This window comes from Mustela erminea, chromosome 8, assembly GCF_009829155.1.
Source record: "Mustela erminea isolate mMusErm1 chromosome 8, mMusErm1.Pri, whole genome shotgun sequence".
NCBI classification, from domain to species: domain Eukaryota; kingdom Metazoa; phylum Chordata; class Mammalia; order Carnivora; family Mustelidae; genus Mustela; species Mustela erminea.
The window spans coordinates 26192668-26208470 of NC_045621.1; the positions used below are offsets into that span (position 1 = coordinate 26192668).

Sequence of the window (15803 nt, forward strand, 5' to 3'; positions counted from 1 at the left end):
ACCTGATGTCCCCACAGCACCCCCTCTCCCCTTGCTGAAGGCTTGATTGTCCCCATAGTCGAATGACAACATATATCCTGCACAAGCAGGATGTCTGTGATCACCCGGTCTGTCAAAAGACAAGACAAATGAAAAGTAAAATGTAACTGGGACTTTCCAGAGTGCTGACCCAAGGAACCACCAGAACGCCCTGACCCCAACGCCCAATCATGCCTGAATCAAATTAATCAATTAGACTCCTGTAACATGCATATCTGCTTCTGTAGGATCGCTTCCCGCCACCGCCTCCCGCCAGAACAAACCATTATGTCCTTGCCTTGAACACAGTGCCTAACAATGCTTGATTTAAATTTACCAATCAGATTCCTGTAACCAAGCATCTGCTTCTGTAAGACTGCTTCCCGCCACCCCAGCCCTTGCCCTATATAATCTGTTCCCCAAACTAGCCCGGCACGCTCAGGCCCACAAAGGCTGATGCGTCCGCAGGCGCCTGTGTAACCAATAAACCTCTTGCAACTTGCATCCAGTGGAGGCTTGGTGTCTGCTTCTTGGGTGCGGATCGAGGGTCTTTCACCCCCTGAGCAGAGAGCCCGATGTGGGGCTCGATCCCAAAACCCTGGCATCATGACCTGAGCCGAAGGCAGAGACTTCAACCCACTGAGAGCCCGATGTGGGGCTCGATCCCCAAACCCTGGGATCATGACCTGAGCGGAAGGCAGAGGCTTCAACCCACTGAGCCCACCCATGTGCCCCAGCCCAACCAGTTTTTAAACTAGCGAGCCCTTCAGGCATTATGATTGATCACCGCCGCCTCTAGAACATTCCCTAAACTGAACTTCCAAATTAAATCCTTAAGTATTAATGCTTAATATCCTTCCTTCCAAACTGGCGACGCTTCAAACTGTTGGGAGATCCTTCGCAGGTGTTGTTCTGTGCTCGTCCTGTGCACATTGTCCTGTGCACATTCCATTTCCTCTGCAAAGGAAGGAATCGATCCCACTATTGACAGCCTGGAAAACTGTTCTTTCGGCAGTTGGTTCCAATGCCATCGCGTCTGCGAAGCTTTCCTCTATCTTCCCTTTTCGGAAAAAAACAAACAAACAGGCTTTTAGAGAAGATAAGGGACTTTCTGGATTCATACTCATACTCATGGAAATCGAACTCCAGAACTCTGACCCTGGTGTTGGTGATGTCAACACCAGGAAACGGAAACGGTTTCCGTGAAGTCAATTGCTCTAATCTAGTTTTACAGACCGGAGCAACTCACTGTGCACAAACCCCTTAGGGGTTGGAGGTGTGTGGGGCTGGGACACGCAGGGACTACGCATGCTCAGGCGTCCAGTTTCCCCGCCCCTTCCAGGTTCCGTGGGAAGCGGCTTTTTTCTCGACGCTCGGGCTCCGACACTGCCGGACCTCAGTGGCGGCGCTCGGGGTTCCCGCCCGGAAGAGGCGGCCGCGGTACCGGCGCACCCAACATGGCGCGGCCCGGGAATAAGGTAGAGAGAGCGTGGGGTTGGGCCTTGCGGATGCAGGGGATCCGGAGAGGGTGGTTCGGGAGCAGGAATCGTGGGATCACGGCGGGCCACCGCTGGGTCCAGAGGGGCGGCCGCGCAGGGACAACCTGAGGATCTGGAGTCCGGATACCTGAATTTGAGTCTCGCCCACTCCCCATTCACTCCGCCTCCTTAGCCCTCCCAACCTCTCACTCCCTCTTCACCTCCTCATCCCCCCGCTTTCCCCGCTCCCCCTGCCTCCTTCTTACTTTCGTAGTCCACCCTTCTCTCCCATTACTTCCTCCACCTCTTCCGTTTCTTTTGAGCCTGGGTTTTTAGAATCTATAGGAGAATGAAAGTTAGCTTTGGTAGACACCTACCCACAGATTTGTAAAACTTCAGAGAGGGACCGTGAGTAAAATACGTTATCTTTTTTTTTTTTTTTTTTTTTTTAAGATTTTGTTTTTATTGGGGCGTCTGGGTGGCTCAGTGGGTTAAAGCCTCTGCCTTCGGCTCAGATCATGACCCCAGGGTCCTGGGATCGAGCCCCACGTCGGGCTCTCTGCTCAGCAGGGAGCCTGCTTCCCCCCCCCCCCCCCCCCCGCCTGCCTCTCTGCCTGCTTGTCATCTCTGTCAAATAAATAAATAAAAATCTTAAAAAAAAAAAAAGAAAAGAAAAAAAAAGATTTTGTTTTTATTTATCTGACAGACAGAGATCACAGGTAGTCAGAGAGTCAGGGAGAGAGAGAGGAGGAAGCAGGCTCCCTGCTAAACAGAGAGCCAGATGCAGGGCTCGATCCTAGGACTCTGGGATCATGGCCTGAGCCTAAGGCAGAGGCTTTAACCCACTGAGCCACCCAGGCGCCCGTAAAATACGTTATGGTAAAATGTAAAGTAGCATGTTATTACCCCTATCATACTCTAATATTTCACATTTATCGAAAGCTTACTCTGTGAGGCACTGATCTAAACGCTTTTCCGATTGCATGTAATCTTCACGACAAGCCCATGAGGTGAGAAGTATTATCCCCAATTTACAGTTGAGAAAAATGAGGCATAAAGAAAGTGAAATGATTATCCCAAGGTTATCCGGTCCCTAAGAGATGGAATTCAGGTTTGAACCCAGGCTGTCTCGTTTCAGAGCCCTACTGTGTTGCTAGGAACCTGTGACCCTCAGTGTCCCAGATTAATAATACACATTATGATGAATTTTTAAAATGATTTTTTTCAATATAGACAAAAAGTGATGGTTGTCTCTGAATGATCACTAGAGGGAAGTGTGTTCCAGAGAATTATTTGTTCATCCAAACATCGAAAGGCTAGGCCCTTTAGTAGGCATCTGGTATAGTTAAGCAAGATAGATGTTTCAGCAACTGATCCCTAGTCCCCACGACTCCCATTGGGAAATGTTGATTAAAGCAATTATGAACATTTGATGTTACTTACCTTTTTGTTCCTCCTGTCAGCTGCTGAAAACATTGCAGCAGCTGTATATGGCTGGTGGACTGGGAGCAAAATTCTAACAGCCTGTATTGTTTCCTTGTGCAAATGAAGAGTTGCTATGCTGCTCAGTTTCCATTTCCTGGTTTTCTTAATGCTGCGGGATAGGAACTTAAAAGTATCACATAGACCATTCTTCTGCTTCCAGAAAGAAGTTCTGTATGGTAAAACCCTTTGAGCCATTTTTTGGTTACTTGATTCCTAGTAAAGGACTTTTATTTCTTTAACTTAGAATTTTCTGGTTTGAAAATAGTTTTCTTTTTAAAAAAAAAGTTCTCTGGACTAAAAAGACTTAATCTTCTAACTTAGAGTTTTCTGGTTAAAACCGTTTTCTGCTATATTAGATAAATGGACGACATATTTTGGGACCCTTACATTTTTTAAGATTCTTATGCTCAGGGCATTGAAACTATGGGGTGTACACCTTATCGTTTGCAAAGGAATTTTGTAGTTTATTATCACCTTTTTTTCAAACATACTCTCTTTTCTCCAGAAATCTCTTAGTATTAATGCATTATGTTCTATGCTTTGTAAACTAGGGGAAAACTTGAAGTCTTTCTTTTCCATGTGTTGTCTGAGGTATAACCAAATTTAGAAATCATCTGTAACTTCTCTCATAGGAAAGCATCCAGATTTTCCACCCTGCCTTTTTTTATTAGATAGGCTCCATACCTAGCGTAGAGCCCAATGTGGGGCATGAACTCATGAGGCTGAGATCAACTAACTGTTGAACGCTTAACTGACTGAGCCACCCAGGCATCCCAGATTTTTCAAACACTTCTAGAGTCAGGAGATCATTGCTTCAGAAGACCGTGGTTCTTCTAAGATCACTTTTTAAAAAAAATATTTTATTTATTTATTTGACAGAGTGAGAGATCACAAGCAGACAGAGAGTCAGGCAGAGAGAGAGGAGGAAGCAGGCTCCCCACTGAGCAGAGAGCCTGACACGGGGCTGGATCCCACGACCCTGGGATCATGACCTGAGCGGAAGACAGAGGCTTTAACCCACTGAGCCACCCAGGTGCCCCTATTGATCACATCTTAATGTTATTTTTCTCCTTTGTATGGAGTCATAACAGTCTTCCTGTAACTTCCATCTGTTGATCCATTCCATCTCTCTCTGACCAGTCCTTTTCTAACACAGCTGCCAAGTATTTGGGAGGAACTATCATGTAACCCTAAATCTTCTCACTTGGCTCAAATATCTAGTTTTTTTCAAATTATTCCTCACATCCCCTGTTCTGTAGATCCTTCTCTAACCTGCGTATCTCATGTCCTGTTGTAATTAATCTTCATAAGATGTGCTCAGAATTGCTCACGGTTTGTCACCTGTGGTCTGATTAGTACAAAGCACAGGTGAGACTCCCTGTCAAAGAACATTAACTCTGGAAAAAACCGTGGATCTCATCTAGTCCAACAACTGCTTCCTGCCTGGAATTAACAGCGAGGTTAAGTGACAGTCACCCAGGGACTCAAGGCTAATTGGTAATAAAGGTGGGACTGGATCTCAAATCTCCAGGTTGCTAATCTACTCTTGGTTTTCCTTCCTTGAATTCAATACACTGTTGATACAACCTAAAAACATGAAATAGGTGTGGGGAATGTAGTGCTGTAGCCATGTCATATTGGTGACTCACATTATAATCCACACTGAAATCGTGGGTTGCCATTTGTTCAGGTCTCCAACTCATATTCATTTGAATTCTGGATGCCAAATGTAAAATTTTTCATGTAACTATTTTATTTTAGTTTGTTTTCCTATTCCCTTAGTTCCTATGTATGCAATTGCTGTCTGTTGATGAGGCGTCTCTGTGGTTCCCTTACCTGTAAGTCCCCATATTCCCATGTTTGAATCCTGTTCTTCTTTAAGGCTTACTCAAAGATCACATACATCCAGAAGGCTTTTCTGCCTCCTTACCCCTCCTTTATCTACTCTACCATCCCCTCCACCAGTCTTGGGTAGATGCCCCTCCAGTTTACTCTCTCAGTGCCCACTGCATGCATCTGTCACGGAATATTCTGCCATTATTATTTGTTTGTGTGACTTTGTCCTCTACTAGGATAGATTTGGTGTCTTAGTCTTCATTTTAGACCCCAGTTTACAAACTGATTCAAATTGATGGGGTATAGCATTTCAGTATGTATAGGTTGTAGCTGTCACCTTTTGCCTCAAAAATGCTTCTTCATAACAGGCTACCCCCAAATCAGAGGCTTAGGAAAAAAGCATCTATTCTCATGCTTGTGGCTCTGCACGTCAACTACAGTCTGATGTATTTTGGGGTCCGCTGCACTGGACTTAGCTCTGGTCTGTGGGTTGTTTTTAGGTTTGCTCCCTCTGGGTTTACTCTTGGGCTCAGGCTGAGGAATAGCAGCGTGCTGGAGCGTCCTGGCTTTCTATTTTTCAAAAAATATTAGGACTATTTAAAGTTTTACTGTCATAAACATTTACATGTCTTACATACATTCTTTAAGTAGAACAGTCCCCCTCCCTCTGTCCTGTAGTCCCTAAGTCTCCTAGAGTACAGACAGGTTCTTTGAAATAAGCAAAGGCCATACCTGTTTTTCTTTTCTTTTTATTTTTAATGACCATTATTAACATTTTCTCACTCTCTGACATTGTTTCTAGGCAGCTGTTGTACTGTGTATGGATGTGGGCTCTGCCATGAGTAACTCCCTTCCTGGCGAAGAGTCCCCATTTGAACTAGCAAGGAAGGTGATGACCATGTTTGTGCAGCGACAGGTAAGTTTTGAGCTTATAACTCTTGTTTTAACTGCTTGTTGTCTCCACTTAGTAACACAAGATACCAGCCTGCTTAGGATGTCCAGCCTCAGTATTTTTGGTACTTTATATTTTTTCAATTTTTTTTTTAGAGAAAGGACATGAGCCGGGGAGGGGCAGCGGGAGGAGAGGAAGAATCCCAAGCCGACTCCATGCTGAGCACAGGGCCCAGCACGGGGATCCCGAGATCATGGCCTGGAGTGAAATCAAGAGTCTGATGCTTAACTAACTAAGCAACCCAGGCACCCCCAACCTCAGTGTCTTGGGAATCTGAGGAGTTTTTTTTAACATATACTTATGTATAAGTCCAACTACCACTAGAACCTGACATTTTTTCTTCCTTTGTTTTGGCCCCTCCATTAGATATTATAGTTTTTTATCAGAAACAAGGCAAAATAAAAATGTTTACAAATAGTCTCTAGAGCCAGGCGGCCCGGGTTTGCTCCGTCATGACGTTTACTAACCTCATGATTTTAATTAAGTACGTAAGCTACTTTGTGCCTATTCCAAGTAACCTTTTGCTGATAACGCATTATCCCAAAACTTATGTCTTAAATTACTTTTTTTTTTTTTTTTTTTAAATTATCTCTCCTGGTTTTACGGGATGGCTGGGTGGCTCAGTTTGGCTTCTTGTGGTCGCTTATGCAAGGGCATTCAGATGTTGGCTGGGCTGAATCACTTGAAGGCTAAACTGAGCTGGACTCCTAAGGTGGCTGGCTCACCCTCATGGCTAGAAGTTAAATCTTCTGTTGGCTCTGAGCTCAGCTGGGGCTGTCCATCAGAACCCTTGCATGTGGTCTTTCCATGTAGTTTGGGATTCTTACAGGGTGGCAGCTGGTTCTAAGAAGGAAGTTTCTAAGAGTGGTTATTCCAAGAGACCTGCCTGTATGGCTTTTTATGACCTAGCTTTTAGAAATCCAAGAAGGTCATTTCTGCTGTTAGCAGCCAAGCAAGTCACTTAGACTAGCTCACATTCAGGGGGGTCAGGAATGGGGTGAATAAGACTCCCCTGTTGATTTCTGTCCCTTCTTGGTATGACTGCTACTTTTCCTAAAGCCATGAAGTTCTGCCTTATTCAGTGGCAGCTCCTACTCCTCCTGGACACCTCCATTGTTTCTTCTGGGTGCTGCCCTTTTCACTAGGCACTATGACATCCCACCTGTCACCCTTGATTTTAACAAATTTTGATGACCTGGAGTCCTCGATGTGTCAAGATGAGAATGCCTCTAACCCCATTCCTAGTTTTAGTAATTTGTGTTATTTGCATTTAAGTAATGGTTCTATGTCTCAATGTGTAGATTTTTAAAATTTGTTTTTTATTTTATTTATTTATTATTACTATTTTTTAAGTAGGCTCCTTGCCCAATGTGGTGTTTGAACTCACAACCTTGGGATGGAGAGTTGCATGCTCTACCAACTGAGCCAACCAGACACCCCTAGATTTTTTTTTTTAAGAGAAGTCGTTCTTGCACTTTTTCTTCTCGGCTCTGCCTCTTCCTTGGGAGTCTGAATCTGGAAGGCTGGGTAACAGCACTTGGTGCCTGTCTCCTGCTGCATTCAAAATTTCCTTCCCTTTGCTGGCTGAGATTTTGTTGTTGAGCAAGATTACCTTGCTTTAGGATGAAGTCTTGTCCAGGACAGAGGTAGAATTCTAGTTGGGCTGCCCCATTGCTGGACATGTTTGAACCTCAGTAACTAGGATTTTTTTTCTGCCTGATGCAACTAGGAATTGTATCTGGAATTATTAGCATGCTGGGTACTTTAAGAGACCAAACAATAATAAAGAAGGATAGGATTCCATCCTCTTCCCAGGCAGCATTCTTCCCACTGATGGAAAAGTCTTGGGTTAGGTAGGTGGGAACAGGACTGCCTTTTGTGTCAGATATTGTTTTTTATTTTTACATTTTCTTATGAACTGTTTCAGGGCACCTGGGTAGCTCAGTTGGTTAAGGGTCTGCCTTTGTCTCAGGTCATGATCCCAGGATCCTGGGATTTAGTCCCAAGTCAGGCTCCCTGCTTCTCCCTCTCATCCCCACTCCTCCTCTCTCTCGCTATCTCTTTCACTATCTTTGTTTCTCTTTCTCTCAAATAAATAAATATTAAAAATAAAATAAAAATAATTAAAAAGAAGAAATGATTCATAAAAGAGGCAAATACAGAGAATAATATAATGAAAGCTATTTTCCCATTATCTAGCACTATACACTACTTAAGTTCTGCCACATTTGATTGATTTCTTTTTCTTTTTTTCTTAAAAATAGTTACAAATAGGGGCCCCTGGTTGGCTCAGACATTAAAGCTTCTCGGCTCAGGTCATGATCCTGGGGTGCTAGGATGAAGCTCTGTGTTGGTCTCCCTGCTCAGCAGGGAGTCTGCTTCTTCCTCTGCCCCTCCCTGCTTGTGTGTGCTCTCTCTCTCAAATAATTAAGTAAAATCTTAAACACACACACACACACACACACACACACACACAGAATAATTACAGATAAACTTGAAGCGCTCTGTATATCCCTTCCCAGTTCTCTCCTTTCCTCTTTTCCTCAGAATTTGCAGTAATTACTATGCATATTTTATACTTTTGGATGTTAAGCATATTCATAAATAATATTTAGTATCATATGAAACTCTCAAAAATGTGTGTAATGTTTTTATATGGTACATATAATTCGGCAACTTATTTTTTCTCAACCTTATGTTTTTAAGATTTACTCATCCTGATAAGCATGCACAAATTTATTCATTTTTTCACTGAGGTGTAATATTTTGTTCTATAAGTATTCTGTAGTGTGTTTTTGCATTCTGTGGATGGGTAGTTAGTTCGTTTCCACTTCTCTCCTGTTATGAACAGTGTCCAAGTGAACTCTCTTGAAGTGTACTCTCTTCTTGAGTACATATGCAAGAATTTCTCTATGGTATATATACCTGTGAGTGAAATTGCTGGGATACAGGACATGAACCAGCAGTTATTTTTCTAATCCTCTGGAAAATTGAAACCTTGAGTCATCATTCCAGAAGGATAGATTAAAATAATTTCAAATTATCCATAATTAATTTTCATTGAGAATTAAAGTCTGATTTGGCTGGACGACACCAAGAGCAGTTACCAGTCTCTACTCCCCTATGTCCAAATTCTGTTGAAATGAATGATAGGATCTATACTCAGTGAAAGTCTTCTTAGAGGCTAGGAATTGTCTATCATCATCCCGTGGACCATCTGGCCTAGTGTTCTGTTGTTGACAGTGACCCCAGGGACATGCCATAGGTATGGTTGTCTTACTCCCTGAAGGTTAGGTATCCAATGGCTTCCAGGTGGTACTCAATGATTCTTAACCTTTTAACGTTCTTCTCTAGGTGTTTGCTGAGAGCAGGGATGAAATTGCTTTAGTCCTTTTTGGTACAGATGGCACCGAGAATGCCCTTGCTGGTAAGGATCAGTATCAGAACATCACAGTGCACAGACACCTGATGCTACCAGATTTTGACTTGCTGGAGGACATTGAAAGAAAAATCCAACCAGGTTCCCAACAAGCTGACTGTATCCTTTTTCAACCAGAGAAGACTCTTACAAAATTTCCTTTAAACTGGGGAATCATAATCTTGTTATGAATCATAATCTAGTTATGGTGAGGCTCCCTAGAGTCTCAGCCTGAGAATATGGATGTTTTTGGCTCTAGGAACATGGAGGTGGTGTATGTTAGGATTTAATGTGAAATTAATCAGTTTGGATTGGGCCCTCCAGTCACTTACCCTTTTGCTCTGTTAGGCATACTGGGGACTTGGGAAGTACCATAAGGGAAAGATACCTGTGGGTATATTTGTCTATTGATATGTGCAGAGGGATTGGTGGTGGAGATGGTTAGAGATGTTAGGATGCAGAGAAGATAATAGTAGAATAAAGCAGTAGTGTTCTCAATGCTTTCCTGGACAGAGGGTATTTTTGTTGCAAAAATCATCTAAATATATATTTAGATAAATGATATCTAAACCGAGATTTGCAATTTCTTCCACAGATGCTATGATTTTAAGGGCTTACTCTTACCTTTGTAAACAGTAATGGTATCCCTGGTTACTGGGAGGTGTTCTTGTGCTGAGTGACTTGCAAATGCTAAATTATACCTCACTTCATCTTTAAGAGTAGACTGTAATCAGCACAAATGAATTTAGAGATAGTAAAATGGCTTCATAATTTTTGTCTCCATAATTGGGAATATGGTAGATTACCTTCCAGATAAACTTTGGAAGAAGGGCAATTTGGCAAGTACTTTTAAATCATCACAGAGTCAGCCCAGAGTCCACAGTTTCAAGCCCTGTGGACCTCACTGGAAAGAAGTTGCGTGTTCTTGGGATAAAGGGACTCTTTAGTAGTATCTTCTGCCCTTAACTAGCCAAGTCCTGGATGCACTCATTGTGTGCATGGATGTGATTCAACAAGAAACTGTGTAAGTGTCTCCATTGAAGAGAGGTGGAAATGAGCTTCTCGGCTAAAATTACATGTTGATGTATTCTGTGTGTTGTGTGATTTCATTGTAATTGAGCTGCATGTTTGTGTGGCTAAGGAAACATTTGATAGAATTCAGTGGTCCAGTTCGCCCTTTATTTTTTAAGTTTAAAAAGAGGAAGGGCTATAGTTGATGAGAATGTCTCTGGGAGAAATAAATGTTTGGCTTATTTCAAGTTCCTTTCTTATTTGACTTAAGTTAATTACCAGGAACTTAAAAAAAAAAGTTAGATGGTATTGTTCCTAATCTTGCTGAATTAAATGCATGAAACTAATATAACACCATATGTTAACTAACTGGAATTAAAATAAAAACTTAAAAAAATTTTTAAAAGTTGTAGTATTAAAACAATTAAATTTTTTTAAATTAAAATTTTTTAAATTAAAAAAAATTTAATTCATTACTTGTTTAATTGCTGTGCCTTTAAAATGTGGGTCTTTGAATATATACACACCCACCCATCCCTTGACTGTTAGGAAGAACATTTGCACAAAATCTGGGGCCTAGATTTGTATTATCATTTCTCAGTCTCTTTACATTTTGTGTAAAGTCCTGCCCCTGGCCCTGTGAGTGGAATCTGACCAGGGTATTTGGAAAGTGAACCCTTGCAAGGCTGATGTAGTTCCTGGGAGAATTCCTTGTTTACATTTTGGCTAAGTGGAGGCTGGAAAAGGGATCCTTTCTAATCACAATGACCACATCATTAACTGAAGTTAGAGTTCGAAAATCAGGGATTTAATATTTCCATATTGCTCAAAAATTTTGATTATATGTTTTGTAGGTTGTAGTTACTTGATTATATGTTAGTAGGAACTTAATTGAGCATCAATGATACGTGGGATTCTAGAATGTAATCACATTTGTTAACTATCTAGATTAGTTTCTTAGCCTCTTTCTGCTCGTTGACCAAGTATATTTGAGTTTGTGGGTAGAAATTCAAGAGAATGATTTCTTATTGTAATAACTCTCTCTTTTAGAGGAAAGAAGTTTGAGAAGAGGCATATTGAAGTGTTCACTGACCTCAGCAGCCCATTCAGCAAAGATCAGCTGGACGTTATAATCCATAACTTGAAGAAATTTGGCATCTCCCTGCAGTTCTTGTAAGACCATGAGAATAATGTCTGAAGACCAGTCCTGCACTCCCATAACACAGGGAGTGGGGCCCCTTTCTAGAGTGCTTGGTTCCCAGGAGTCTCTCTGTGCTTAGAGTTGAAATATGTCAGATGACTGACTTCAGCACGTTCACGAGAGTACCCGCTGTTCCAGGAACCCTTGAGTTTTAGTGATGAAGGGATGAAAGTCACAATGAAATGGGAATTTAGCTCAGTAGCAGATTGTTTATTGGCTCTTCTTAGACTCAAAGAACTGAGGAAACTTTTGAGGATAGTCAGTTTATCCCCTGCCTATGTAGAGGCCTTTACCCAAACAATTCCCAGATTGGTGGTTTCTTTTGCTCAGTAGCTCTAGAGTACTCTATTTTGCAGGCAGGAGCTTTTTTTTTTTTTTTTTTTAAGATTTTTTATTTATTTGTCAGAGAGAGAGAGAGAGAGAGAGCACGCGCGCGCAAGCACAGACAGAGAGAGTGGCAGGCAGAGTCAGAGGGAGAAGCAGGCTCCTGAGCCCGATGTGGGACTCGATCCCAGGACGCTGGGATCATGACCTGAGCCGAAGGCAGTTGCTTAACCAACTGAGCCACCCAGGCGTCCCCAGGCAGGAGCTGTTTTTAGGGTAGAGACAGATTTCAACATGAGAATCATTTTAAACACATAGAATGTTTATCTCTAAGTCTTTTTCAAATCTAAAGGATATGCACATGTATGTAAAATGTAATTTGCTTTTGTGTATTTAGAAATGGGGTATGCAGATTCCAGGGAAAAATGTTCAAAGAAGGGGTGCCTGTGTGGCTCAGTCAGTTAAGCCTCTGACTCTTTTTTTTTTTTTTTTTTTTTTTAAGATTTTATTTATTTATCAGAGAGAGAGGTGGGGAGAGAGTAAGCACAGGCAGACGGAGTGGCAGGCAGAGGCAGAGGGAGAAGCAGGCTCCCTGCCGAGCAAGGAGCCCGACGTGGGACTCGATCCCAGGACGCTGGGATCATGACCCAAGCCGAAGGCAGCTGCTTAACCAACTGAGCCACCCAGGCGTCCCAAGCCTCTGACTCTTGATTTTGGCTCAGATTACGATCTCAGGGTGGTGAGGTTTAGCCCTGCACTGGACTCTGTGCTGAGCCTGGAGCCTGCTTAAGATTCTCTCCATCCCTCAGCCCCTCCCCCGACCCCCACCCAGCGCTAGCACACACTTTCTCTCTCTCTTTAAAAAAAAAAGTTCACAAAATATTTCACCATTTATTGCAAGACAGAAACTCTCCTTGCCCAATAACTTGAATGCCCCGCCCCATCCCAGGCGTTTACTTTATCTTCTGTCCCTAACAAGAAAGTTGTTTTTTTTTTCTTTACCACACTGATCATTCCTGCTGCATTTGAAACTTATCTTATCTTGTCCTATTTTTGGTGAAAGCAGAGTGATGGTATAGGATGTTGACTTATTAGTCTTCTGGGGACACTCATTTTCCAGATTGAGAGCTATACCGGGAAGCCTCCAGCTTAGAACGGTAAGCCTTTGGCTTCTTTGAAAGGCCTGCCGTGGGGAATTAAGAACCTCTCTTGCATGTATGTACCTCTTAAGACTGCAGAGGGGCATCTTTTTTCTGTAGAACTGTAGAAAAATAGTTCAGAGTAACCCATCAAACTGATACTTGTTAAGATAGTACTTCAGAGAAATTAAGTGCTTTTTAAGTGACACTTCTCTTCGTATTGAGTTGAGGTTTTCACAGTACTTCAAAAGCCCTGCCTGGCTCCTCTTCCCTGTTCATAATTTCAGGATGCCTTTACATGGTTGAAGCCTGCTGCACTTCTGTCAAAGTCATTGGAAAGGGCTTTTTTGCCTGAGTGATACTGTAAAGTGTGTCGAAGAAGGAATATAGCCTTGTCGTCTATCTCTGCTTAGTTGACAGGTTGCATTTTTTTCCTTGGGCATTACGCTCTATTCCTATGCTATAAATCTCCAGCATAACAAAGTGAAGTTTCTGGTTTTATTGTTTGATGTATCCCAGATATGACTGCTTGTTCCAGTTGGAACAGGCCCAAGCAGCACTGAGTTCTGAGCAGGCTCATCTCATTCCTTGGACCTTGTTTTAGTTTCTTCTGTTGGCTGTTGTGAAAGTGTCAATGTGGTCAAAAGCAGAGTAGAAAGAACTGTTACTGTAACTTCTTTTTATTGGAGAGCTTCCCGACTCTCGATTTTCATCTCACTCCCCAATTTGTTCAGGTTACGGTGGTAGAAACAGCAGTGGCCTGGTACAGGACCTGTGTGCCATACACCGCTTCCCGGAGGCTCTTTATGCAGTAGGTCTCACAGGACATCTGTGCCTGTCATGCGGAGTGCATGTAGAAAACATTTAAACAGGGAGCATTATTTTAATTATAGCAAATCAAATAGTAAAGAAACTACCTTAAAAATAACCATCCACGTGGGCGTGACCAGTAGGTGACGCTGAGTGAACTGAAAAGTCTGTTCTTTGGGTTTCAGGGGGAGTGAAGTGATACGCTGCCTTGGAAAGAACTTTATCTTTTGATCAGGGGACAGTCTTTGCTGTGTCACTCACTGGCTGTGTGGCTTGGCCAGCTTGGTTCGCCACTGTAGCTTCAGTTGCTTTTTAGGACGTGGAAATAGAAATCTCTGTCCACTTAGAAGGATTAAATGAGGTTGTTTACATGAAAGCATTTAGAAAGTGCCATATATAGTATTACCATAAAATTTGTTTGGTTGGTTGATTTTTCATTTTGTATATTGATTATTGAATCTCTGTGACTGGTAGTCGCAATCTAGTTTTAGTCTCATTTCAAACAACTGGAGTGTGGAACACAAGAACAAAATTGGTTTTCCCTATTTCCAGCAATTAAGTGATGTCTATATTGGAATTCTAGATCTACAGTAATAAATGTAACATGTATTTAAGTATTTTGTACACATTCTATCATTTAATTCTTCATAATAACATCAAGGGATCATTAAAGGCTATTTTATTTTATTTTTTATTATTCTTTTTGGCTGCATAGACTAGCACCCACCTTTTTCTAGGAAGCAGTTCTTCCTACACTTTAACCTCATGACTCAGCTGAGAGCCAACATCTTCTTAGTCCCCAGGCTACCACTTCTACCTGACTTGTCTGAATTTATGACTGATGCTAGAGCATTAGATACTCAGTCCATTCCTCTTTGGTAGTAGAGCTGGACAGTGTGTGCTCAAAGGCGTTCAGAGACAATGTGGAGGAAGCCAGTCAGAAAGTGAAGCCAGCATGAAGGCACATGGAGACAACATGGAGACAGCGAGAGGGTCAGGTAGTCCTTAACGTGTTTGAGACTGGATCCAGTCCTCCTAAGGCATGCTCAACCCTGCACTTCCAATTATTTGGTTATGTAAACCAACGAATTCCCCCCTTCAGCAAACCAAAAAGGCCTCAGTCACTTGAAACTAATAGAATATTGACTCAGTTCGGTAAGTGCCATCTGACAGATGAGAAATTTAAAGCTCTGATGAGCGACATGCCCGTTTTGTCATAACTAGTGATCCACAGTCACAGGATTGGAGCCCAGCTTATTTCTTGACTTCAGAGCTTGTCTTCTTAACTACTGCTGATTTTTTCCTGATAGTTTGCCTTTCCCCGTTGGCAAGGAGGATGGAACTGGGGACAGGGGAGATGGGAACTCACACTCAGACCACCATGGACCCTCCTTTCCTCTAAAAGGAATTACTGAGCAGCAAAAAGAAGGTATTCGGATGGTGAAAAAGGTGATGATGTCTTTAGAAGGTGAAGATGGGCTAGATGAAATTTATTCCTTCAGGTAAGAAGTGAAAACATTGATTGCATCTTTCAATAGTGACCATGTAAATTTCTCTTTTGATCGGGGCTCCCTAATTAGCTACTCTTGAATTAGCTGCCATTATTCAATAAATGTTCTGACTTTTATTGAAGAAACAGTGCACCAACCCCCTGTCCCCTTTTCTGTTTGTGTGGTCAGAACAAGACTTCTGGTTTATTTCCAGGACAGTGTGTTTGAAGTTTGGAAATGTATAGATACCGCAAAAGATTTAACAAATCAAAATGTAAAAGATGAGATAGTAGATTTCTTCTTTATGCCAAGTTTGGGGCACAGTTCGTGGGCCCTTTCTTTTTATTCACCTGAAAAATACATTCCTAATTCTGAAAAGTGGTTTCAGATCTGAAATGGTATCCTCTTAATCTCTGATTTAGGTTTTAAGGGATGGCATACTTAACTGTAATAGACTTTTTTTCTTTAAAAGACTTTAAAAAAATTTTTGGTCAGAAAATAGTTTGTTCAGACAAAACAAAACAAAACATCCAAAATATAATGAATTTATAATCTATATCTTTTATGTGGGTTTTGTAAAGGCAAAACAATTTTAAAAATGTGAAATCCTTGAAGTACTGATTAACAGTAAAGCAAACTGC

The 15803-nt window shown here is 42.0% G+C and overlaps 1 protein-coding gene across 1 annotated transcript in view; it reads left to right on the forward strand.

Moving 5' to 3' along the window:
- The first annotated feature begins 1379 nt into the window (after positions 1–1379).
- XRCC5 (X-ray repair cross complementing 5) overlaps positions 1380–15803 on the forward strand; it is an 89399-nt gene continuing 74975 nt past the window's right edge. Inside the window, exons 1-6 of the mRNA XM_032354738.1 lie at positions 1380–1496; positions 5620–5733; positions 9124–9307; positions 10163–10211; positions 11249–11371; positions 14983–15174. Of these exons, the coding sequence (XP_032210629.1) occupies positions 1476–1496; positions 5620–5733; positions 9124–9307; positions 10163–10211; positions 11249–11371; positions 14983–15174 (683 nt within the window). The 5' untranslated portion in view covers positions 1380–1475. The remainder of the gene's footprint in view (positions 1497–5619; positions 5734–9123; positions 9308–10162; positions 10212–11248; positions 11372–14982; positions 15175–15803) is intronic.